General features: G+C 43.2%; 1 protein-coding gene and 1 long non-coding RNA gene across 3 annotated transcripts in view; one reads left to right on the top strand and one right to left on the bottom strand.

The window, feature by feature from the left end:
• The window catches only part of LOC122468826, a 42,202-nt gene extending 21,954 nt beyond the window's left edge, over nucleotides 1–20,248 (bottom strand). Inside the window, exons 1-3 of one of the 2 annotated variants that reach the window (XR_006293330.1) lie at nucleotides 20,018–20,248; nucleotides 8,357–8,471; nucleotides 6,538–6,655 (exon numbers count right to left, since the gene is read on the bottom strand). This is a non-coding gene — a long non-coding RNA (uncharacterized LOC122468826). Of the gene's footprint in view, nucleotides 1–6,487; nucleotides 6,656–8,356; nucleotides 8,472–20,017 lie in introns of both variants that reach the window. The other variant, XR_006293329.1, reaches the window with a different exon arrangement.
• On the top strand, nucleotides 2,932–15,654 carry GREM1 (gremlin 1, DAN family BMP antagonist). Its single transcript, XM_043555721.1, has 2 exons — nucleotides 2,932–3,252; nucleotides 11,634–15,654. Exons 1-2 carry the CDS (start codon nucleotides 3,086–3,088, stop codon nucleotides 12,187–12,189), a joined length of 723 nt encoding a protein of 240 aa, XP_043411656.1. The 5' UTR covers nucleotides 2,932–3,085; the 3' UTR covers nucleotides 12,190–15,654.
• Nucleotides 20,249–25,241: the final 4,993 nt, after the last annotated feature.

The raw sequence follows: 25,241 nt of genomic DNA on the forward strand, positions 1-25,241 counted from the left end.
TTAAGTTTCTTCTTTTGTGAAGTGCCCAGTCATGTGCTTTGCCAACTCCTACTGGGTTATTTGTAGAGTTTTTTCTTATTAACTTATAAGAGAAATCCATTCTGGATATGAATCATCTAGCTGTTATGTGACCATTGCAAACATCTTTTCTTTAACCATTGTCAAGTTAATCATCACTTTTTTTTTTTTTTTTTTCTGTAGGAAGGCCATACAAGGTCAGTTCCAAATGGGTGAGGGCTTTTTGTTTTCTTTAATCCAATGCAAGATGCCATACATAGTGTCTGCAATTAGTTGAAAATCGAGATTTGAGCAAAAGCTCTCCTACAAAGGCCTTCGAGGTTCTTCCCCAAATCTGAAGAGTAACCCCCTCTTAACATCTTGGGAGTTAGATGGAGACAAACACACGCTATACATCCAACAAGAGAAAACAAGAGAAATAGATTCTCCTTTAATAAACCAGTACCTGAGCAGGATCTAGACTTCTCAAAACAGCCTCACGGTAATTTGAAAGCAGTTTCTGTAAGTGACATTTATCATTTTGTGAACACTGTTTTTAGCTCAGATTTAAAATTTTAACTTTGACTAATGGAGTCCTTCTAATTTTTCCCCCTCTTACTAAGAACAGGTTTCAATTATGTAATTATGGTTAAAGAGGTCTGAAGAGTTTTTACTCTTATGCCTGCCCCCTGATTGGATAATGGTTTGCAATGACTGGTTGAGAGCTGTGGAAACACAAATATGAGGCCAAAGGCTTGGATATCTGTATAAATATTTACAAATACGCTTGACTATAAACTCTGTGAGGTGAAGGCCAATGTTTACTATATTCATGATGGTTATATATCCTCAGCATTCTGCTCAGTTGCTAATCCTAGTTAGTGGGCATGCGCTGAACATCCCCAGCTCACAACTATTTGTTAAATCCTAAGTCTGTCTTAGACACTTTGTGTTCTGTGAGCTTGGTGTAATCAGAGTGACCGCTATAGACAAAAGTCCCCACTCTCATGAAGCCTCCATTGTAGTGGCAGGGAGAGAGGAGTTAACGTGGAATAGTGGGGTAGGGCAGCAGTGTTTCTGTTGTAGAGACTGTGGTCTGAGAAGCCTCTGGAGAAGGGGGCATAGTGATATCAACAGCATTTGCTAGACAGAGATAGAAACAGTCACAGAGATACATTGAGATGTATAAAAGCAGTGTCAGGGCTCCAGAACAATGACTTCCAATTCAGAAGGTAAGTTCTGCCTATGTATTTTGATTTGGGGCAGTTTATAGGAATCAAAAAAAATGACTGAAACATTGATTTTAAATTAGAAGGAGCTAATGCATTTGTAAAATATGCTCCCTTTTCCTTGGGGGAATAGTTCACACCCAGAGAGAACAATTGGCCTCTACAGACTGGTGGTGGCCTTTGGCCAGACTGTTAATTGCCTGAGCATTTTGTGTATTCCTGACCACCTATGTCTCCTACAGCCCACCCCACCAGGATAAATCTTCAAGCCCCGCTGAATGTTCTCATTCCGCAAGCAGCTACAAACTAAGGCTCATGGGATGATTTAACAAAAAATTATTGGCAACATTTAAAGTGCAGCACTGAGTGTGTGGGTAGAAACTGCAATTGTACAAACAAAACTTTGGGACTGTAAAGATTGTCCAGGTATTGATTTAATGCAGACCACCTTCTTGTTTCATGTACTTGGAAAAACTGATTTCCAGTTCGTAAGAGTATCTAGTAGGTGTTCAATGTTTCTTGCCCCCTCCCCACAAGGGACTGCCTAAAGAGATAAAAATCATGCTATTCTAGGGTTTTGTTTTGTTTTCTTAGCCAAGGGCTTAAATCACACATGTTTCATAAGTACCTTTTGCTGGGTTTCACTGTTTTGTTTATTTTGTTTTAGTGTCTACAGGCACCTTCAAATTTTCTCCTGTAACTATTTTCTTTTCTTTCCCAAAGTCATCCTCTGACCTGGCTGATGGAGCCGGTCTGCAGAACTTGCAGACGGGTTGATTTTTGCACGGGCTGCAACTTCGACATACAGAATTTACGGCTTCTTTGAGGAACCAATTTTCAAGCTAAAAGAAAAAATGAAAGTGTTCGCTCATCTTTCGAAAAATATTTACGCGCTTAGTGTGTTCGCCACTATCCATTTGGGTTCTCAGTAATAAATACAGAATGTGACATCGGTTTTTCACAAACGTAGGTTTTTGTCTTAAATCTCCAGGAAGTTTATTTCCTCGTCTGACGTTTTATTTTCCTGATTTATTCATCTTGAACGGGCCACAGAAAACCTCCTCTCTCGTAGCTATTGTTCTCTCCCTTTTAAAGATGGCTTGGAAATGGAAACCTTGACTTCTGAGGGTCCTTTTCGGTTTATTCTCCCCTCCGTTACTCCCTTCTGTACACTCTCGGCCGAGGCCGGCAGCATCTGAGCTGAAAAAACCCGCGGCGGGTGAAGAGAGGAGGGTGTCGTGTTGGAGACACAGGCTCCTGCCGGCGGCCGGTGAGCCAGCCGGGGTTAACGGGGGCGCGGGGGTCAGCGCCCTCGAAGTTGGGGGCCTCGGGCCGAGCCGCGCCGGAGCCGCTGCGACCGCTCAACCAGAGCATCCTGCGGTCCCGCTCCCGCCACGGGGAAAGAATCGCCTAATCTGTCGAGGTCCCACGGAGATCTTGCTCTTCCCGGGGCAGCCTCTGCGACCGAGCGCGTTGCGGGGCCGATGCAGGCGAAGCGGGACTGGAGAGAGGAAAAGCCCAGGCCTGGGTCGGAGGAGGACTGAGGGGCCGGGAGCCGGGGGGATTTCCTCCCGCGCTTCCCCCTCCAACGGGAGCGGAAAATGTGATTTGCTGTGCATTCCAGGCGCGGTTCCCTGGGGTGACCTCTCCCAGCCGGCCCGGGCGGGGGGAGCAGACAAAGCGGCGAGGCAGGCGGAGAGGGGACCCCGCGGGGAGGCAGGAGGGGTGCGGGGGGCGGGGGCAGTACCGGGAAAGGGGGCGGATAGCGGGTCCGGCGGCGGCGGCGGCGCCTGGCCAATGGAGAGGCGCGGCCCTGGGCGCCGCGCACGGCCGCCGGCATTTAAACGGGAGACGGCGCGATGCCCCGCACTCGGTGCGCCTTCCGCGGACCGGGCGACCAAGTGTGCAGCGAGAGCCCTACTCTCTGTCCGGCTGACCCCGCGCCAAGCCGGGGCGGCTCGGGCCGCGGCCGCACACCGCGCCCCGCGTCGAGAGCGCAGGCCCGAAAGACCCGCCGCACTGACAGGTGAGTGCGAAGGTGCCCGTCAGGGTGTGAGTGTGAGTTTGTGTATGTGAGATGTGTGTGTATGGGGGGAGGCGTGCAGAGGGGTCCCCTGCAAGAGACTCCCGCGTCCAACTCGGTGCAGATGCGCGGTAGCCCTCCGTGCGCGCAGACCGAGGCCCCGGTACTTAGGGTGAATAATGCCGAACAACCGGGGTCCTTCCTGCCAAAGTCGTGGCTGCCGTGACCTCACCTTGCAAGGTCCTCAGGGTGAGGCTGGGAAGGAGGACGACAACAGCGAGAGCTACGGCCCCACATCCCATTTCCACCTCCCCGAGCCCCGCTAACGCGCTCCTGGTGCGCCTGCCAGCCGTGCCCTCACCTCGAAAGCGCGGAGTCCGGGTGGGCGCATCGCGGGAGCGGAGGGGTAGTGGGCGGGAGTGGTGGGGAGCGGTGGGGACCTGCGGCTTGGCCGCAGACGATGGGGCGAGCCGCACTAAGAGGGTGCCCTGTGCCTGAGGCGGGGCGCTGGGGCTCGGGACGTCTGGGGGCTCCCGTCCGAGTGCCGGGAGTGAGCCTGCGATGGGCTGGAGGATCCGGAGAATTCAGCCGTGCGTCCATGGGCGCATCCTCAAGGTGAGATGGAGACTCAGGCAAGGGTAGAGTTCCGCCAAGTTCCGCCGGCCGCGGCGGAAACCCGAGCGTCGGGTAACGGGTCAGCTTCAGTGCCGTGCGCGATCCGGGACGCGGAGTACAGAGAGCCCGCGGTGCTCATACCGCACACACCACACACATCCACTTGCTGGCCACGCACGCGTGGGCGCTCGGTGCCCTCTTCTAGGCTTCTCCGCGCCTTGCGCGCCCCTTGGCTGAACCGCGAACGTCCAGGAGCCAGCCGGGCAGAACTAACCCGCAGGGTCCCGTTCCCCTTAATTTGTGTTCTAGAGTGCCCCGCCTCGCCCCGCTGCGTCTCGTTAGCCACTGACGATGCGGGACTGGCGGCTCAGATGCGCAGGTGTTCCCCGTTCCCTGTCGCTGTTTTGCTGACTCCCTTGCAAGACCCGGGGCGGAGGGGCAGAGGTACTGTCACCTCGCCGGCCAGAGCTGTTTGTAGACTTAAGGTTTGGGAAGAACGGAAGCGCCACCGCTCTGGCTTGGCATTGTCTTCGGGTGCCGGCTGCACCTTGGGAGCGCCCCAGCCTGGTGTTTCCCCACGGCGGGCCCTGGCCACCGTCCCTGGGCGAGGCAGGGGGCAGACAGGAGGTGACCAAGTTTTTGCAGTGAAGCCTTTCCCGCGCTCCCAGAGCTGGCCTGAATGGGTCCTAGGGTAGAATCCGGCTGTCGCCTTCTCCTCCTCTGTCGACTTTGAGTCCCAGCTCTTTTAGACGTTAGGGGTTAAAATCTCTCTTTAAAGGCTACAAGGGCAGAGAGACGACCACTGGCAGGTAATTGGATCTCCTGCTGGAAAAAGCAGATCCGAGCGGTGCGCGCGTCTGTTTATGTTCCCCTTCGAGATGGTGCCAGGACACGAGTTGATTAAAACAATCTATTGTGTTAAGTGGGTCACGGAGATTTAAGCTGTCCAGGGACCCCAGAGTAGTGGCTTCCTTCTGGCTGTACACACAAGTTAAATAAATAGCAGAGAAGAGGTTAAGATAACCCCAATCACAGGGTGAGGAGTCTTCTTTCACCCCTGGGCTTTCCAGCCCCACACCCCTTCCTTTTCTTCTCTAATTTTTTCTTTTTTTTTCTTTTTTTTTTTTTTTTGGAGGTGGTGGGGGGGCGCTGAGAGACTTGAAGAGATGAACATTTCAAAGCAACATTTCAAAGCAACATTTCAAAGCAACTTAAGATCTTTCTTAAGAAACTAGTCTCATCTCCTCCCTGGGACACCCATGTCTGCAACAGGAGGTGATTTGATGGCTATCACTGAATAAATTGCACCCTTCAATTGTTAGTATTAACGAATTATTGAAGCATTCTTTAGAACGTAGTTACGGGGTGTGTGTGTGTGTGTGTGTGTGTGTGTGTGTGTGTGTTTAACCCTCAGGTCATTGTAGGAATTAAAGTCTTTTGTAACCTTTGTAATTTCACAGGTTTCCTATTTTCTTAAAAGTCCATTTTGAACGAAAATGTTTTGGTAACCCACGATCCATAGGAAATCCTACTTGGCTAACACAGTCTTTATCTGAATGGTTACACAGAGAAGATAGGAACCTACTATGTCCCCACATCTTTGAATGAGCGCTGCCTGCTTGTCTTCTAAACTGAAGCCCTCCGTCTTAATGTTTATGTATTACAAGTGGTAGAAGGCTAAGAAATTTTACACCACAGAACCCTTTACCAAGAAATGCTTGTCAACAGCAAAGCTGTGGAGCATGTCCTAGAGTAGAAGTTAAGGACAGATAGGAAAACCCAGCCCTTTTATGTAAAGAGAAGTGGGGGTGGGGTGGGTAGGGCAACTCGCTATGGCATCCAACTGAAAGGACCGATCAGGCAAGTGTTACCAGACATGTCTTACATCTGCAAGGAATTTTCTTCAGTTTTAACATATGCTCTTAGAAATGCAAAGCACAACAGTAATTCCTGGGACAACAGAAGTTTTTTCCTTCACATGTGAACATGAAGATACAAACTAGATAATTATTTGACTTACAATATTCTTCAAACTGACTTGTGTTAGAAACAAGTCCATCTGTCCCTTGTTAAATACTGTGCAGAGTGCCCCTAGAACAGTGGTTAAAGCCATGTTTGGGGGCTTAGGTAGGACTGGTGTCAAACCCTGGGTCTCCAACTGAGTAGCTGTGTGACCCTGAACAGACTCCTAACTCTTCTGGATTCCCTGACTGATAAAAGGAAGACAGTATTATCCACCTCATGCTCTACTATGAGCATCTTCTATGTAGAAGAAATTCTAAAATACGGTCAGAATTTAGCACAAGGCCGTGCGTACTAAGGGTTCAAAATATAGATAGCTCTTATTAATGATGATATTGGGGGAAGTTAGTAACATTATATGGCACCAGATATATTACAAGGTGGTTCTGAAATTAAATCCCAAATCCCACTCACACGGGAACGAGTGCACATCTTGCACCACAATCAAAAGCCTATAAACCGGCTGTCTCTCAGCAATGCTCCTCAGTGAACACTGATTACTCTCTAACTTGTTTCACGTTGACCTCAAAAATTATATATAAGCATTCACTTCAACAAAAATTCCTCCAATGAGCAGAGAGTTTCTGAGATACTTAACTACCTGGTGGTGTCCCTCATGTCCGCTGAAATGTGGGCCACAGTCTGACTTACCTTGGCTGGTCTTCTGAATAGAGAGGTTGTGGTTAGGGTCTTGCAACACATACAACATGAGCCTTTATGTTCTACTAATTTGCCAGCAAGTAGCTCCTATCTTCTTGGTTTCACTTGTCTGAAAAAAAAAAAAAATCAACCCAGTGCATGCTTACAAAATTCTCTACTTAACTTCTAAAAGCTGTCTTTTTAAAAATTAAAGGTCAAATTAAAAATAACCTTTGCCCTTCTCAAAGATTTAGTGCTGAGAAGAAGGAAGACATTATTCTAAAATCTGGCCTGCATTTGCTGTCACTTTCATTATTTTCTCCTACTGGGAGAATAATTTGATGTCATGCCTGTTGAATGTTTTTCTAAAACTGAATTCATCAGGAGGAATTGATCGGATGTCCAGGCATAGACATCTGGATTGCTGACTATTGTGAACTCAGTGTAATTCCCACTCAGGACTCCATTTAATGGATTATAAGCAGGTAGGTTAGTGAAAATGAGAAACATAGCAAGGAGAGTGCCCAAAAGTTGGCCTAAACTTTCCTAAAGACACAGACCATTGGAAACAGGTCACACAGAGCATTTTTATTTCTGATTCCCTAGAGTTAGATGATTGTGTTCTTAGAGCCTTGTGAAGATTGGAATAAATCACCGTGACCTACACAGGACAGAGGTGGTTGATATGGCTTCTCCTGTGTGCAGATGTTTTCCCTTGATCTCTAAGGGAAACCTGAAGGAAAGCATCAGCTAGAGAAGACCTGCTCTGAGAGTATCATGTGCTCTGGGACAGATGGATTGGAGGGGAGGACAGTAGTAATGGAAAAAAAAAAAAAAAAAGGTAAGGGTGGGTGGGTCTTGCTGATGGAGAACAGTTGTAGGAGAAAGCTCATCATGAAAATACTAGTTGGAGAAGCAGAAATGCATTAAGGCGAAGTGGAGGCAGGGTTTAAAAAGAAGAATGCTGCCTGCAGTGAGAATAAAGGGAGGTCTTTGTGGGTGTCGGGATGCACTGTGTACCACAAGATGCAGCTTTACTGTAATGATGTGAGTGGGTCATTTCATGAATGCAAATTGCCAAAAATGTTTGCAGCTCACAGTTGGGCATGAGTGGTAGATCCTAGGAAACTGAATCTTGATTAGAATTTGGATTGATTTTTGATAATGGGGCACTCTGCTAGGTATTGATGTGGAAAAGAATTGTCCTCAAGAAATTTACATCTTCTTGATTTCCTCCATGTCTGTGATATTTACAAAGTGCAAATTATTTGGTGGTAATACGATTGGGATTGCAAGACAAAGCAGTTCCTTTTCCTTCACTGCATAATCATGACCAGTCTGGGGTGTGTGCGTGGGGGACGTGGGGTGATTGGCCACAATGACTTGATAGAACCCTGGTCCTAGTACTATTAGAGTTCTCATCCTTCTAACTCTTACTCATGTGGAATATGCAGAGCACTGCTTCAGGGCACTGCTGTTCCTGAAGCTGAGGTCTGTGTTGATTGAAATTCCTGAAGTTGGATTTTACTTTTCTCCAAATAACTAGTTATCAGGTTAAAGAGTCTAAAGCCTCACAGTAAGTGCTAAAGATCTTTTAAAAAGTAGGATTTAAAAAAAAAAAGAAAGAAAGAAAAGCCATTCTATAACATTTTCCACACGTAAAAAATCTTATTTTAAGAAAAATTTACTTTTCTTAAAAAAAACCCAAAACCAAGAAAAACAGCCTGCCACTCTAGACCACTTTGGCTTATGGGGTTCACACGCTCCCAAAGGAACAGGAAGACTGTCCAAATTAAAACCGAAAGCCACAGTTGACTGATTTTGAATTTACCTCTTATTTCTTTGTCAGTTTCTGCCATAGCGAGTACAGTGGCTTCAGTTAGAATATAAAACCCACAGCATTCTGCACGGGACCAGGTAAAAAGTAGTGGGTATCTGGAGTTTTCCTAGAAAAAGGAAGACAAATATTAAGGCTAGAGGGAGTTTGCTATACGGCAAGTCAGAAATAAAGAAGGTCGTATTTGGCTCAGCTACTCACTGGCACATGTGAAGGAAGGCATTTTAAAATGAAAAGAACAGAGACTGTGTAAGTCAGTGTGGTCTATAACAAGCATTCATTTAACAAAAGAGCACCTACTCTGTGCCAGGCACTGAGAATAAGGTGATGAATAAGGCCTCATGACTCTTGGACTAGGTATTTATTTAATGACAGACGTGAAAATGCCAGGAAGGAAAAGTTGAGTATAAAAAGAGTGCTATGTTGGTCTGGAGAAAGGAAATTGTATTTTTTGGACAGATGTGTGTGTGTGTGGCAGGGGGCGGGGGGTAGCCTTATGACATGAACTGTCATATGCAGACAATGTACATTCCCAGGTTTGGATTGGCCTCTGTGATGTTGGACTCTGAGGCTCTCGCCCTGGGAGGGCCGAATTGTCCTGGGGGCCATTTTTAGTAGGGATGAGGGGAGACTATGGGTGTAGGCTGAGGACTGTCTCATGCGCTCCTCTTTGAAATGGGCAGAGACTGAATTTTAGTTTAGATCCTGACCCCCAGTTGAATACATAGCAGAAACTTGTAAAAGCTTCTCAAATTCATAATATATTTGCCATGGCTCAAGTTATCCTGGTCTCTGGAGAAAATCAACACTGTTTTATAACTGGACTTTTCTCATGAGTGATTTTTTTAAAGACAAAACAAGGAAATTAATTTTTTGTTGTTGTTGAGGCAAAAAAAAAAAAAAAGGCTCTGTTTAAAGAACAGGGATGTTGTAACATAAACTGACAAAAGCCAGGGAGTCAACAGTCAGAAGAACAGGAGCTAAATGTCACATTATCTGTTCCAAATTTGAACTTGCCCAAAAGTATTAGGTTAATGTTGGGAAAATGATGCCATTTAAGGATATTTTAAATTTAATGTTTAATTATGTTAATTTGACATTATCCTTGGGGTTGCATGGTCTTGGGACTATTGCTTAGAGAATGTAGATTCCACACTGTCTTTGTCTTTGAAAGGTAATTGCTTTAGTTAATCATACAATTTGTATAGTTCCTTAGGGTAACTGTAAGGTTACTTGGGGAGTGTAAGGTTACTATTAAATTGCACTTAGCGTTATTATGTGTTAACACCAGTATACAGAATAGAGCAAGGAGATGGGTACTTCACAGCTATGCCCTTAGGTTCAGAATCATGGTGGGCGTAGGGGCAGGGGGAAGGGGAAGCCTCAAGGCTCAGGTCTGATTTGGTATGATGACCTGAGAGAGAGGCTGTGAATTTGAAATTGTACTTTTTGAAAAGAAAACCCTTCCACATTTTAATAACTCTGTGTTCCAAAGCTACGAGTGCTATAGGCCTTACTACTCAAAGCTTGTTAGAAAGGCAGACCTACTGAATTAGAATCTGCATTTAACAGCACCCTGGATGAGTGTCTACACATTGAGGTTTCTGAGAGGCACCGTATCAGGAGAATCTTAATAGTCTGATGCTTGCGCTGTCTTTAAAAATATGCTTCAGCTCCTCCCCTTCCTCCTCTGTTCTACCTGCTCTCAATACTCTGCCTCTAGAACAGCCCTCCTTTCTCTGGTTTACATTCCTCACTCCATTTTTTTCTCTCCCCATCCTTGCTTTCCTGTCCTGTTTTTTGTTTTTTGTGGGTTTTTTTGGTCTGTTTTCCCTCTGCCTCCCCAACTTAATTTTTTTTGTCATTGTTCATTACCCTTTGTGACCCATGTCTAAGGCCCATCCACAAAAATTCACTATCATTCATTTATTCTACATGTGTATGGCATTTATTAATGTAAATATTTGCACAGACCTATTTCCTTGTGCCCATTTTCTATATTCTAAATTTTATACAAACACACACATAAATGACCTATTTCACCATTTAAAAGTAGAAAAGTGTATATCATGATATAGAGAATGATACAATAAATATCTGTGCCAGATTAAAAATGAGAATAAATGAGAGCTCAAGGGGTCTTATGAGTTATGTGACCTTTCTGATAAGGTAATTTGTTCTGTCTGCAATACTGCCATATCTTTGGTTGGTTCTCAAATTGCTTTTACTTGTATATCAAATTTGATGTGAGCCACCCTGTCTGGGGAGATGAGGTGTTTGTACCTGTGCTTAAATGAAGTCATTTATGGAGGAGTAAAGTGATTTTTCTCAAGGTTAGACAGCAAGTTGTTGCCCTAGCACTTTGACCTGAAACTCAGTCTTGACTTTTCATCCAGCGTTCTTCCTGTTAATTATTCTCCCTCTGTCAGGTGCTTTCCAGTCTCCTTCATGGGTCTCCTTGCAATGCCTGGTATCAGTGAACATCTCCTAAGTATCTAACCAATTGAACAAGGTGCAACTCAGGAAGCGCTCAGGCTAGGCCAAGAGAAGAGACTAGAAGCCTTTCCTGACAGAGGAAACCTGGGCAATGAGGTTGATTGGTCTTGCCATAAAACAAAATAGAAAATTGGTTTGCCCAAAGAGATGCAAAGGTCACTCGGTATCGTACAAGAACGAATACAATTAAGTGACCATAATACAAAGTCAGATGTGACTGGTGTCAGCAACCAGGAAGGAATTCCAGTGGCAGTACATGCCATGAAGAGGCAGACCCTGACTGAGCTCAAACCTTGGCATATTCACTGGTGACCTGGGGCAAGCTACTTCATGGCTTGGTGGCCTGGTGGGTGATGAGAATAACAGTACCTGATTCACAGAGATACTGTGAAAAGGAAATGAAGTATTTTACATAAAGTGTTTAACAAGTGCCTGAAAGGGGCGCCTGGGTGACTCAGTTGGTTCAGTGTCCGACTTTGGCTCGGGTCACCATCTCACAGTTCGTTGGTTCGAGCCCTGCGTCGGGCTCTGTGCCAACAGCTCAGAGCCTGGAGCCTGCTTAGGATTCTGTGTCTCCGTCTCTCTCTGCCCCTCCCTGCTCACATGCTCTCTCTCTCTCTCTCTCTCTCTCTCAAAAGCAAAACAAACAAAACAACAACAACAAAAAAACAAAAAACAAACAAAACCAGTGCCTGATAAAATGTTAGCTGCTAATAATTTTCTAACTGACTTGTCTGTTTGTTGTGTCTCCCCTCTCTGTGCCTCCCTCCTCTAGCATGAGCCGCACGGCCTACACTGTGGGAGCCCTGCTTCTCCTGTTGGGGACCCTGCTGCCCACCGCTGAAGGGAAAAAGAAGGGGTCCCAGGGTGCCATCCCCCCGCCAGACAAGGCCCAGCACAATGACTCAGAGCAGACTCAGTCTCCCCAGCAGCCCGGCTCCAGGAACCGGGGGCGCGGCCAAGGGCGAGGCACCGCCATGCCCGGCGAGGAGGTGCTGGAGTCCAGCCAGGAGGCCCTGCATGTGACTGAGCGCAAATACCTGAAGCGGGACTGGTGCAAAACCCAGCCGCTGAAGCAGACCATCCACGAGGAGGGCTGCAATAGCCGCACCATCATCAACCGCTTCTGCTATGGCCAGTGCAACTCCTTCTACATCCCCAGGCACATCCGGAAGGAGGAGGGCTCCTTTCAGTCCTGCTCTTTCTGCAAGCCCAAGAAGTTCACCACCATGATGGTCACCCTCAACTGCCCCGAACTGCAGCCGCCCACCAAGAAGAAGAGGGTCACTCGAGTCAAGCAGTGTCGATGCATATCCATCGATCTGGATTAAGCTGGGCACACCCAGCCTGTCCTCGGGATGCAGCCCCAGGCGGGCCCAGAGCCAGACCTAAAACCACCCGATTCTTACTTGGCTTTAAACCTACAGGCAAGAAGAACCACCAGCTGCCTTCTGACAGGAGCCTGCTAGTGCGTAGTTAGTGTGCGTGAGTGTGCATGGGTGTCTGTGGGTGTTTGCAGACACCAGAGGAGGGCACTTCCTAGTGTGTAAGCCTTTCCATTTCCATGGGGATGGCCCAGAAAGCCCACACCAGGGAAGGCACATGAAGAGGGGCAGGGCTGTGGTCTGGTTCTGCCTGTGTATTACATGTGCCCTCCCTCCCTGGGGGCCAGAATCCCCCTCCCGAATGAATGTTAACAGAAGAGGCTACTTTGACCGCAAAGACCTGTTGTAGTGCTGCATTATACTCGGCAAAGGTGTTTCCACCTGTGCATGCTTCCCTTCCACAGCCCATCCCTTCTTAGGCTCTCAGTGACCATTTCAATCTAATCCCCTATCTGCTAAGGGCTCTAAATGAGCTCACTTGACCATAGATGCAAATGTTTCTCATTTGGGGAAGACTCTTCGGACTCGGAGAGGCTGCTGTGTACATGGGCAAGAAGGACATAGGAGTGAGAGAAGGGAGGGATTGATGGGGAGGACCAGTTGGGCACAGCAAAGTTCAGGGAGATGTGCAGGGTCTTGAAAGGCCACTCCCCGAACACAGGGCAACCCCAGGCTTCAGCAAGTCTTTCCCTGCTATTTAACTGAAACCAAGTGAACGGAGGAGAAATGGAATTGCCAAATCCTCATTGACCGTGGCCGTCACCATGATCTGCTGAAATTGGCTGTAACCCAACACCAAACTTAAAACATAAATATTGACCACTCCTATTTTCAGAACCAAGTGAGCTGAACCAAGACAAATCCTCCCCCTTAGCCCCTCTCAGGTGGACGGCAGATGGAGCTCAGACCAGCAACCCCCTCCCCACCCCCACCACCGCCATCCCCCGCCAGTGCAGGGATAGGAAGAAAACAAATGCCTCATAAGCAGAAGGTCCTAGTATCTTTCCTTTTGCTTGGTGGTATTCACCTCTTTCCCAGTCCATTATTTCTGTATAATGCTTCTGAGAGCCACAACCCTGTATTCTAAAGATTTTGCTTCTGCTAAGTGTACTTGGCAGTGAAAAACCAAGGTAAGAGGGGAGAGTTTAGGGCCTGCTCCATTTTAGCTAGAGGTAGATTTTGGGTCTTTATGTTTCAGCCATTGGTAGGAGATTGAGCTGGAGAGCAGAGGAAAAGAAGGAAATAAAGGAGACTGCCTCTGGCTAAGGAGTAATTTAATGCCGGGGAGGAGATAGAAGGGATGTGTCCTCCTCTTCTTCCTTTGCTTTCTCGGGGTCTAATGTGAAACCCCAATTAAGAAAGAGCATTTGGGTGGTGCATTAGCCATGTCTCTACTGGTGGTGGGATTCGTCTAACATTGGAACCATTCAGAACATACTAGTAGACCCCTCCTCTGATTAAACCTGGGTAGGGATTATCTAATGGCCGAAGTACAGGGTGGGTAGACCTTAACTATGGTTTGGATTTGGCTAACCTGTTCTCTTCAAGCCTGAGGTTTTCTATGTAAACCCATCCCCACCCCCCAAACACTTGTTTTGCCTTGTACCATCTCATCCCCATTAGCCAAGTCATGTGTAATTTGGGAACCATTGACTAGCATTTTATTTGCCCAGCGAAGCTCCAGCATTGCACTAAAGAGGCTTGTAGTATTTTATTTTATTTTTTTGGTGCAGCACTCTCCCATCTGACAACTAAGTGGGAACCATACTTTGAGGCAGAAGTTAATCTTGAACGCTCAAAATATTGGGTCTGATTTTGAAACTTTTAAACTCACTACTGATGATTCCACACCAGGCAAATTTGTTCAAACACACGGGCTGTGCATTTCGTATACACTGTATGCCCCTGCCCTAAAACCTTCTATCTTCCACATCCTCCAGCAATAAAGCACAGAATGGATTTAATTAAGCACACAAATACTAAGCCAGAATTTTGAGGGCGGGGGAGAGGAAAAGAAAGGGGAAGGAGCTGAACATGTAAAAACCACACGACAGAGGAAAAATGACATTCAGAATCGGCAGACACTGAATTTCTCTGGTTGTTTTAACTCTGCCACAAGCGTGCAATTTTGTTAAAAAGAGATGACTTAAGTTGGCAGCAGCAATTGTCTTTTAGTAGCTTGTACCACGGTCTTGCATGTAAGTCGGATTTGGCTTAAGTAAAGAGAATTTCCTCAAAATTAACTTCACTGGGATAATCAGCAGCATAACTACCCTGAAAAAAAACAGTGTTGGCCAAAGCGGGAGATGTCTGCTTTTCTGACTGTGCCTATATTAAGACTAGCAAAGTATGGTATGTCTTCCAACATTTATTGAAAGTGCCATATCTGTTACATATTGTATTGGAGTCACCGATGAAGAAATATGTTTTTTTTCATTACTATAGTATTTTTTTATGGCAAGATATTTGTGATCTCAATCTTTCCTATTCAAATAATGCCAAACACCAAATATGAATTTTATGATGTACGCTTTGTGCTTGGCATTAAAAGAGAGAAACACACGTCCTGCAAGTCTGTAAGTTGTTTTTTGTTGTTTTTTTTTTTTTGTTATTGTAATTCTTCAAAGTTACAAATACAAGTGAAAAATCTGGAGGAAAAGATAATTTCCACTGTGTGGAATGTGAATACTTAAACAAAAAGTTATGGTTATTTAATGTAATTATTAATTCAAATCCTTTGGTCACTGTGATTTCGAGCATTTTTTTTCTCCTTTATTTGACTTTTCTCTGAGTTAAGCAAAGATGAAACTGACACATTGTATGTTGTTAGAGGTTTTTTTTTATCAGGTCAGAGGGAAACAATAAAATCTTGACACATCTGAACATGTGCAACAGAGTCAGGACCTGAGCTTTTGTGTTTTTGTTTTTGTTTTTTAATTGAATGTTCCTTAAAGGTTAACATTTCTAAAGCAATATTAAGAAAGATTTTAAATGTTATTTTGGAAGACATGATGTGTGTATGCAAATAGCTGATAATAATGAATAGTTCAGAAGTCCTTTTAAGGGAGAAGATCTAAAATGAAAAATGTATGTGCAGAACATGTATAAATGACCAGTCAGTGCTTAAGAGTGGAGGTAGTTCTATTGATTTGTCATTCTCATGATATTTAATATCAACTGCATTATGTATAGTGTGTGCTTCAATCTTTTAAAAACAACAGAGGATTATATGGACTATGACTGAATTACTTTGCTATGTTTGAGGAGGAGAGGGGATTGGATGGTCTCATAAAAATTAATTTGGTTTAAAGCAAAGTTTTATGAATTTGAAACTAGAATTTGATTTCGATCCCAATTATGTTCTATATAACCTTTCCCAAAGAGCAACCAATAAATTGAAACTCTTCTGTGTGTGTGTGTGTGTGTGTGTGTGTGTGTGTGTGTGTGTTTAACTGGTAGTGTTTACAGGGTAGGATGAACAGGGGCTCACTTGTCATAGGAAGGAAGGTAGAAAGGAGATCATTGGATCTCTTGTGATCCCAAAGGAAATTTAGTTCTTCCACCTAGACTTTTATAATTTCAGTAGGACACCTCAGGCCATGGCAGTTAGAGGTGGGGGGAAAGTTGGTATGCAATGGAAAATACCAGCCTCTTCCCCAGAGCTAGAAACAAGAGCTGGAAAGGGCTTTGTTTTCAGTAATGGAAGAGTTGCCGTGCAGAAATGATAATGGCTTTATTTTGAGGTGTTCAAGGGAAAAATGGAAAAAAGATTTGGGGCTCACTAGAAGGAAGATAATAATGAGAGTAATTCATCAATGCAATGAGCTGCCTTTAAGATGGTGAACTCCCTGTGCTTGGAAGCACGAAAACACATGCTAGATGTCACTTAGTAGGGATGTGAGGTAAAGTGAGTTCTTGTCCTGGGTATGCAATTGAAGTAGATTTCTGAGGTCCCTTCCTACTTGGACATACAGTACAGGATTTCTACTAGGTATTGGTGCCCTGACAATGGTGATGAAAACCCCGGAAACTACGTATGGAGTGCTTAGGCCAGACACTGTGCTAAGAATTCTTTTTGAGTTGTTCCCCACAATCTTCATATATTGTATGTATACCATTACATACACTGCTAGGAGGCAGTGAACTCGTAGGGTTTCACTGCAACACGTGTGCCCTTAAACACTGTGCAAAATTGTGATATTCTCAACTTATATCAGTTTATTCTTTTAAGGACGGAACACAGCACTCTGCAAATAGATCCAACTCTTAATTATTCACATTTAATGACTATGATTACCCTGAGGTTGCAGTTGACATCATCAGGAGCCCTAGCTCCAAAGCACTTAAAGGCTCTTTGCCAGTTCTCTTTTTGTTATGGGCTCCTTGGACTTGGAGGGGAAAGATGGCAGCAATTACCAAGGAGACAGTGTCCTCAGAAAAGCCACACCCACCTCTAAGAGGCAACATCTGAACAGGGTAATGGACTGGATACAGAAATGCATTCTAGATTTAAAAAAAAAGTACATGGTAGGATATCATCAAAAATGTAGTGAGGAGCTCTGAAAATTCTCTCCTCCATAAAACCAATGAAAAACTGGCAAAAATAACCAGAATCAACTTTTTAGAACTTTGAAAATTAACTTCAGGCCTGCGGCAGTCTGGGGCACATTTATTTTAGAAAGAAGGATGAATCTCTGTAAGAGCAGTGAACACTATGACATTGTAATTTGCCCTGTTCTCATCCTTCCTCTCCAGTTTCATAGAAGACTTAAAAACCAAGAGTCTGCAATTATTGTGGAGGGGGTAGAATGGGATTGGAGTTCTTTCAAAGCTGAATCCCCAGAGAACTGTTATTATTTGACTTGTCTGTCAGGTCCTGGAGACCCCACTTGCAAGGCTATCTTTATTTGACCTGACTGGAAGCTGCCCAGTGTGAAAGGCTTTGTTGAAAACAATTAGAGGCAATTGATTATTTTTGTGGCTGCTTGAGGTAGAGGATAGCACTTGGGGCAAACAGAAGGCTGAACAAAAAGCTTAACGGAGGGAATGAGATTTCCTTCGGCCTTTGAAAAGCTCCAACACAGTACTGGGAGTCTAGAAGGCCAATTGCAGGTGTGGAGTTGTGTACAAGCCCAGGGCTTTCTACATACTCAGGAAGAATGCAAAGAGACTGTAGACTCTTAAGTCAGGATGATCATGAGGCTCTGCATAAGCGAGAAGTCAGTTGTCTACTGCCTGTCTAAATATTGATGCTGTGCCCCAATATTTATACAGAACCCATTGGCAAAGACTGATAGATTTATCGGTTCCAAGTGTTTAAGGAAATCACTGTTCAACCATTCACTGACCACGAAACTAACCAAGCAGAGACTCCAGTGGCAAGACACAACAAAAAATACAGACTTTACTGAATTAATTCATAAAAGTCACTAAACAAATATCAAACACTGACAACAGCAAATCCTGGGGAGCAGGAGAGAGACCGATTTGAAGAGTTACCCCATTATATTATTACTTAAAACTACTTGTATGTTCAGATGACAAGATCTTATATGTAGAAACCCAAAGGAATCCGCAAAAGAAATATTAGAGCTATCTTAGTCCATTCAGGCTACTGTAACAAAATATCACCGACTGGGTGGCTTATGAAAACACAGTTATTTTTCACAGTTTGGAGGCCAAAAGTCTGGGATCAGAGTGCCAGCGTTGTCAAGTAAAGTCAATGCTTCTGGGTCCCAGACATCTTTTCATAACTTTACATGGTGAAAAGGCTAGAGATCTCTCTGAAGCCTCTTTTGTAAGACACTGATCCTATTCGTGAGGATTTCACCCTCATGACTTAAGGACACCCCAAAGGTCCCACCTCCAAATATCATCACGTTAGGGGGTAGGACTTAAAAATATGAGTTTTGGGGTGGATACAACCATTCAGACCACAGCAAGAACTTAATAAATGAGTTTATCATGATTGCTGGACACAGGATCAATATACAAAAAATTAATTGTATTCTATATACCAGTAATGAGAAAAACTGAAAATGAAATTAAGAAAATAATTCCTTTGCTATAGCATCAAAAAGAGGAAAATAGGAATAAATTTAACAAAGGAATAAACTTAACTAAGGAAGTGCAAGACTTGTACATTGAAAATTATAAGACATTGTTTAAAGCAATGAAAGAAAACCAAAATAAATGGAAAGACATTCTGTGTTCATGGATTAGAATTCTAATGCAAATTGAATACAATCCCTATCAAAATCCGAACTGGTTTCTTTGCAGAAATGGACGAGCTAATCCTAAAATTTATATGAAAACGCAAGGGACCCAAAATAGCCAAAACCATCTTGGAAAAGAAAACCAAAGTTGCAGGACTGACACATCCTGATTTCAAAACCTACAGCAAAGAACTGTTGTCAGGCAAACATCCTTATAACTACCATTAGATTAAGAAATAGATTTCCTTCCCAGCCTCGCCAGAGGCTCTCCTTATGTCCCACCTCAATTTTAACCCTTTCCCACATGACAATAATCACACCTTCAACTTTTATAGTAAATTCTTTGCATATCTCTATAGTTTTATCACCAAAGTGTACATCCCTAACTCTATACTGGTTCTAGACAGTTCAAGTGGTAAAAGATTAAAGACCTGAGGTAAGGCAGGTCTAACCCTCTTCCTATGATCTTGATGGTGATCAGCAAGTAGAGGATTACCAGTATCCATTTCCTCTTATTGCACCAACAAATTCACTGGGAAGGTGGTTAAAATCATTGGATATTTCAAGGTATTTGAGGTAACTATTCTCATTTTCCCTGTTCCCCATTATAACAAAAACCAGGCTTTGATACTGAAACTCACAAAACAATCCTACTGTCTTCTATGTGTATGGCTGAAACCACTTTCTCTATCCTGTGTATTTCTCATTAAACAATGCATCAAGAGTCCATTAGAAATGAGCTTCACTTCCTTTCAGGACAATCCATTCCACAAGTGCCAATGCTGACATTTGGAAGGTAGAAGTTTATTATGACACCACAATGACAGAAGAGGTTATATTTGGGATGATATCTATTATTTTTTACTTCTTGCATTTTTTTCTCCTTAAATCTTTTTGTTTGGAGCTACCCTTCCCTCATTCCTTGTGGTGCCTTTGAGGCTTATCATTGTGTGTTTTATTCCTATTCCTTCTGCAGGCATAGGGGTGACATAAGACCATACTGGAAAATCAGGATATTCATTTCATTTGGCCACCATGGTGGGTTTTAAAAATGGGCTTGAAAGTCAAACTGAGCCCATAAGAGTCTTCCTTCAGATATGAATACAGAGGATGGGAGAAAGGATTTTTTTTCCCTCCTCTAGAATCATAAGCTGGTAGACCAAAATCTCCTGACAGTCATCGGCCTGACAGTCTCGGGTATATGGATGAAACTGTTTGAAGAGTTAAGCATCTGAACACAGAAAAGCAGAGCCAAAAGATGGACCAAGTATCTTAATGAAAGAATTTTTCTTACTGAATCGAGCTATGCTGGAAGTTAGGCCAACCTATGAATCAACTTGTATTTGTCAGAGATGGCTCTGTAACAAATTATGCCAAAACTCAGTGGCTTAAAAGAACATTTATTATCTCACGTATTTTCTGATAGGGATCTGGGAATGATGAAACTGGGTGGTTCTGGCTCTAAATGTCTCAGGAGTATGCAGGCAAGATGTCACAGGGTTTCAGTCCTCTAAAGACTTGACAGGTTAGAGAACCCACTTCCAACACAGTTCACTTACCTGGCTGTTGGCTGGAGTTCTCAGCTCCTCACAAGGTGGACCTGTCTTCAAAACATGGTAACTTCCTCCAGAGTGAGTAATCCAAGAGAGAGCAAGGAAGAAGCCACGGTACCTTTTATGACTTAGCCTCCAAAGCCACAGACCTTTACTTTCACTTTTCCTATTTGTCAAAACCAAGTCACTGAGTTTGTCCACATTCCAGAGGAAACTGCAACCCAGCTGCCTGAGAACCAGATGACACCCTCTCCATGCTCCACAGAAGTTATGAGTTCCTATGAATGGTTGCTGGCTAAGGTTGGTTGCTTAAGCCTGCAGATCCAGTGTGGTATATCTGCTCATTGGAACCTGGGCAAATTATAAAAATTAATTAACTTCATGAGTGTTTGAGAAGTGCAAGGGTTTAGCTTTCTGTGCTCTATAGTATAGGAGACAACCCAGAAGGATACTGGAACAGGTGCCAAGAGGGCAAGATGCCACATCAAATTAATTCATGAATACAGGGGTGAAAGGAAACGGTACTCAAAGGCTTATCATGAAAAGTTATCAGTCTCTTATCCCAGCTCTTCTACTTGACTCCCTTCAGTCTCATTTCTCAGTCAACTGTTGAAAATGTCTGTTTCTTCTGCCATTGCATCCATCTTTCCACTTCTTACTTTTAATTTTACATATTGTCTGCCAACATTGTGTTATGATAAAGAAGACAGCTTGTTCCTTCTCCATTTCACTCACTCTACACCACTAATATAATTGCCCCACAAATTTAGCTTTCATCCATAATCAGAGTTTCCACTATTATGATCATCAATTACTATTTACTGCTGAATTTATGTTTCCTTTCTTGTTCAACTGATCCTGGAGTCAGCTGTTTGACATTTTTTCCCATTTATTTAGCTTAAAATATATATACATATATATGTATGTATATATGTGTATATATATTCAAATATATATATGCACACACACAGCCTTATTTTTATATATGCCACTTAAAAAAATATATCTATATATTGATTTTTAGGTGTTCAAATAGTCCCCTTCCATTTTGTTCACTGAAGACCTCCCTTTCAGGACTTTCTACTTACCTGCTTCAGTATGAACTGGTTGTTCTTCATTTGAAACCTCTCTGTTTGAGTCCTTATACATCTTAGAATGTCTCTAGGTTCTCCTCACTTATAGAGCAGATAAGCATAGAATTGTAAAGCCCTCAGAATTTTTAAGGTATTCTTCCATTATGTTCTATGTTCTGATTGCTGTTAAGAAGTTCAATGGAATTCTAATTTTTCTCTCTGGAAACCGTTAGGACCTTCATCTCTTGTGTTCTTAAAACTCACAATGATGTTGGATTTCTTATTAAGTTTGATAGGCACTCAATGGAGTCTTTAATCTGTAGAATCATGCCCTTTAGTTCTGGGACCTCATCTTCTTATATTATTTCTTTCAAAATTTTTTTTCTCCACAGTTTTACTCTAATCTCTCCTTTCAGAGATCTTATTAGTCAGATATTAGACCTCCTAGTCCTTTCTTCTTAGTTTTTTATGTTTTCACTTCTATTTCCATAGCTTTAAAAAATTACTGAAGTATAATTGTCATACAATGTTATATTGGTCTGTTCAGGTTCACAACACATTGATATTTCCATAGATTTTCATTTTTTAATGATTTCTTGAAAGCAATATCACAATGCTTCTGTAGCAGATTTGTAAGTGGTCTCCATGATGTGTTAAGTGATTCTCCCAAGGATACCACTTCCTGGTATTCTTTGCATGATACCCTTCTCTTTAGTGTGGCTGGGACCTGGAAAAATTTCTAATAAATGGAATGAATGTGACACAGGGGCTAGGATGCATGTGATCATCATGTGAGTGTGATTGCATAAAAGTGTAGCTCCCATCTTGCTAGGGACCCTCTCTCCATTGCTAGCTCTGTAGAAGCAAGCTGCCAAGAATCTACAGCTGCAAGGACATGAATTTTGTGACAACTTGAAGGAGTTTAGAAGTGGATCTTTCCCCACTCTAGCTTCTGGTGAGAACCCAGTCCCGCCTGATACATGGATTATTGCCTTATGAGACCGTGAACAGGGGACCCAGCTAAGCTGTGTTCAGACTCCTGATCTACAGAAAGTGTGAGATAATAAATATGTGTTGTTTTAAGCCACTAAGTTTATGGTAGTCTGTTTTACAGCATAGTAAAATAATATATCTTTTCATGAATTTTAAATTTGGTCAGTCATGTCTGTTGTTGTTTCTAAAGAGTCTCTGCTTGTTGTCCTTCCCTCTGTTTTAAAGTAATATTCTGGGGTGCCTGGTTGGCTCAGTTGGTAGAGCATATGACTCTTGATTTTGGGGTCATGAGTTTGAGCCCCACATTTGGTGTAGAGCCTACTTAAAAAAATAAAATAATGTTTTGTTTCATGGATGTAATTTTTTTTCTTGTCAGTTTTCCCACTTCCTATTCTCTTTACTGTCTCTAACTCTGGCTCTCTTAGGGGTGTGTGTGTGTGTGTGTGTGTGTGTATTAATTTCTAGCTTTCCTAAGATATTGATGATTCTTAGTGGTATGTTACATTTAAGAGCTCCAAATAAGCCAGTTGGGAAGATCTATGTGCAGGAAGGTTATTAAACTGGTATCCTTCTCTGCAAGCTAATCTGGTGGTGAGGCAACCTTTTAATTGGGGAAGTTCCCAAATGTCAATATTTAATTATCTTTTTTCTGGGGCCATTATGTTTCCTGAGAGAAGAATCCACTATACATTTTTTGGGGGGGAGAAGCTACTAGTCTTTTATGAGGGTGAAAGAAAAAGACTGGGTGAACTCTTTGTTCAGAATGAAGACTTTCATTTATTAGCTCTACCTCATTTCTTTTTTTTTTAATGTTTATTTATTTTTGAGAGAGAGAGAGAGAGAGAGAGTGCATGTGAGCAGTGAGGGGGAGAAGAGAGGGAGAGAGAGAATCCAAAGCAGGCTTTGCACTGTCAGTGCAAAGCCCAACGTCGGCTGGAACTCACAAACTGTGAGATCATGACCTGAGCCGAAGTCTGACGCTCAACCGACTGAGCCACCCAGACGCCCCTCCATGCCTCACTTCTGTCTTTAGTTGGCCTGATGGTCTTGAAATTCAAGGATTTCTGGTTTGAAAGAATAGACCTTTTTCAGTGTAGAGCAGTTAGGGCAGATGAGGTTATGGTTGCCTGGTGTGACCTGGTGTTCTACTTGTCTATTGTTGCATGAAAAACTAAGTGGCTTAATTTCTTCTTATTATTACTACCTTTTATGGTTCTGTGAGTTGACTGAACTCAGCTAAGTGGTTCTTACGTGGGTAGAGGTTTCTCATGCTGTTACAGTCAGATAGCACCTGTGAGTGAGAATGACTCACTCACATGGCTGCCAGTAGATGCTGGTTATAGCTGAAAGCTTAGTTTCAAATAGTCTCTTAAGCTTAAGTGTCTTAAGCTTCTGAGAGCATAGAGGTTGGGTTTCAAGAGCAAGTGTTCCAAGATAAAGAAAGTCAAATCTCCCAGTTTCTTTAGACTGGGCCTGAAAACCTATACAGTGCCACTCCTACCATATTCAATTGGTCAAAGCAGATTCAAGGAGGGGGGGATCCCTACCTCCCGATGAGAGAAGTGTCAGCTAACTTGCGGCCATCTTTAACCAATCACAAAGGACTTACAGGCTGGGAGAAAAGACATGAGGGTTCAGGCTGTTTTGTACACAAACTTTGACTCCGTCTCCCTCAGTTCAGCTCTGCAGCGCACTGTGACACCCGTCTTCTGCCTTGGTCCTCTGAGGAGTTTGTAACTCAGTTTGAAGCTTCTATTATGCTGTCATGTCCACTCTTCCTTGTTTGCTTTCCATCTCCTAAAAAACTTACTAAAATCACTCAATTGCTATTGTCTTTTTTTCTTGTTCTTTGTCCTTGTATGTTCACACCTTTTAAATTCTTTACTTTCCTTTTAGTGGAGTTCCACAAGAAAGAAACAGTAAACTCCTGTGGATATATTTATATCCAACAAAAATTTACACCCATTGTTACTTGATAAGAACTTCATTTCACAGAGTGCTTTAAAATGAAAAAAGGGGCGCCTGGGTGGCGCAGTCGGTTGAGCGTCCGACTTCAGCCAGGTCACCATCTCGCGGTCCGTGAGTTCGAGCCCCGCGTCAGGCTCTGGGCTGATGGCCCAGAGCCTGGAGCCTGTTTCCGATTCTGTGTCTGTCTCTCTCTGCCCCTCCCCCGTTCATGCTCTGTCTCTCTCTGTCCCAAAAATAAATAAACGTTGAAAAAAAAAATAATTAAAAAAAATAATAATAAAATGAAAAAAAAAAGCACTTTTGCATACATCATTTTATCTGATCCTCATTAATTTTCAAAGAAAGGCAGGGCAGATTTCAAATGATTTCTATTTTAGAGGTGAAGAAGTGGAAATTAGAGACAAAATGATTTGCACAATGTTGCATGAGTAATTTTCTTTCTTTTAAATCTTCTAGAGAAATGTCCTGGAATTAAGTCTAAAGGTGACAAGGATAAGTCAAAAAAATAAAACTTGTACTTCTTTTTAATTTTTTTTAATTTTTTTTTTTTAATTTTTGAGAGACAGAGAGAGACAGAGCATAATGGGGAAGGGGCAGAGAGAGAGGGAGACACAGAATCTGAAGCAGGATCCAGGCTCCTAGCTATAAGCACAGAGTCCGACGTGGGGCTTAAATTCACAAACTGTGAGATCATGACCTGAGCCAAAGTTGGACGCTCAACTGACTGAGCCACAGAGGCACCCCATAAACTTGTACTTCTTTTTGAGGGAGAGGATGCAGTGTGTGGAGCTCAGAAAAACTAGAATTTGTATAGCATTGGAGCAGCCAATTCCCAATCTGGGATTTAAAAAGAAAAAAAAAAATATATACATATATACATACATATACATACATACATATACATATATGTATGTGTATGTGTGTGTGTATATATATATATATATATATATATATATATATATATATAAATAAATGGACAGTTGTGGTCGGGTGGGTCAGGAACCTATTTAGTAACAAACTAGGAACACTTGATGATCTAGCTCAGCTTCCTACTTCAGGCCACACTCCTCATTCTGTTCACTTGATCCACATGCTGGGATGTGAGAGTTTTTCCCCCCCATTCCTTTGCAGGAGCCCATTTTGGCCATTTTTAGGGTAGTGACCGAGTTTCAAAGAGGAAGACCCTATAATGTCTC

The sequence above is a fragment of the Prionailurus bengalensis genome, chromosome B3 (assembly GCF_016509475.1).
Source record: "Prionailurus bengalensis isolate Pbe53 chromosome B3, Fcat_Pben_1.1_paternal_pri, whole genome shotgun sequence".
Taxonomy (NCBI): Eukaryota; Metazoa; Chordata; class Mammalia; order Carnivora; family Felidae; genus Prionailurus; species Prionailurus bengalensis.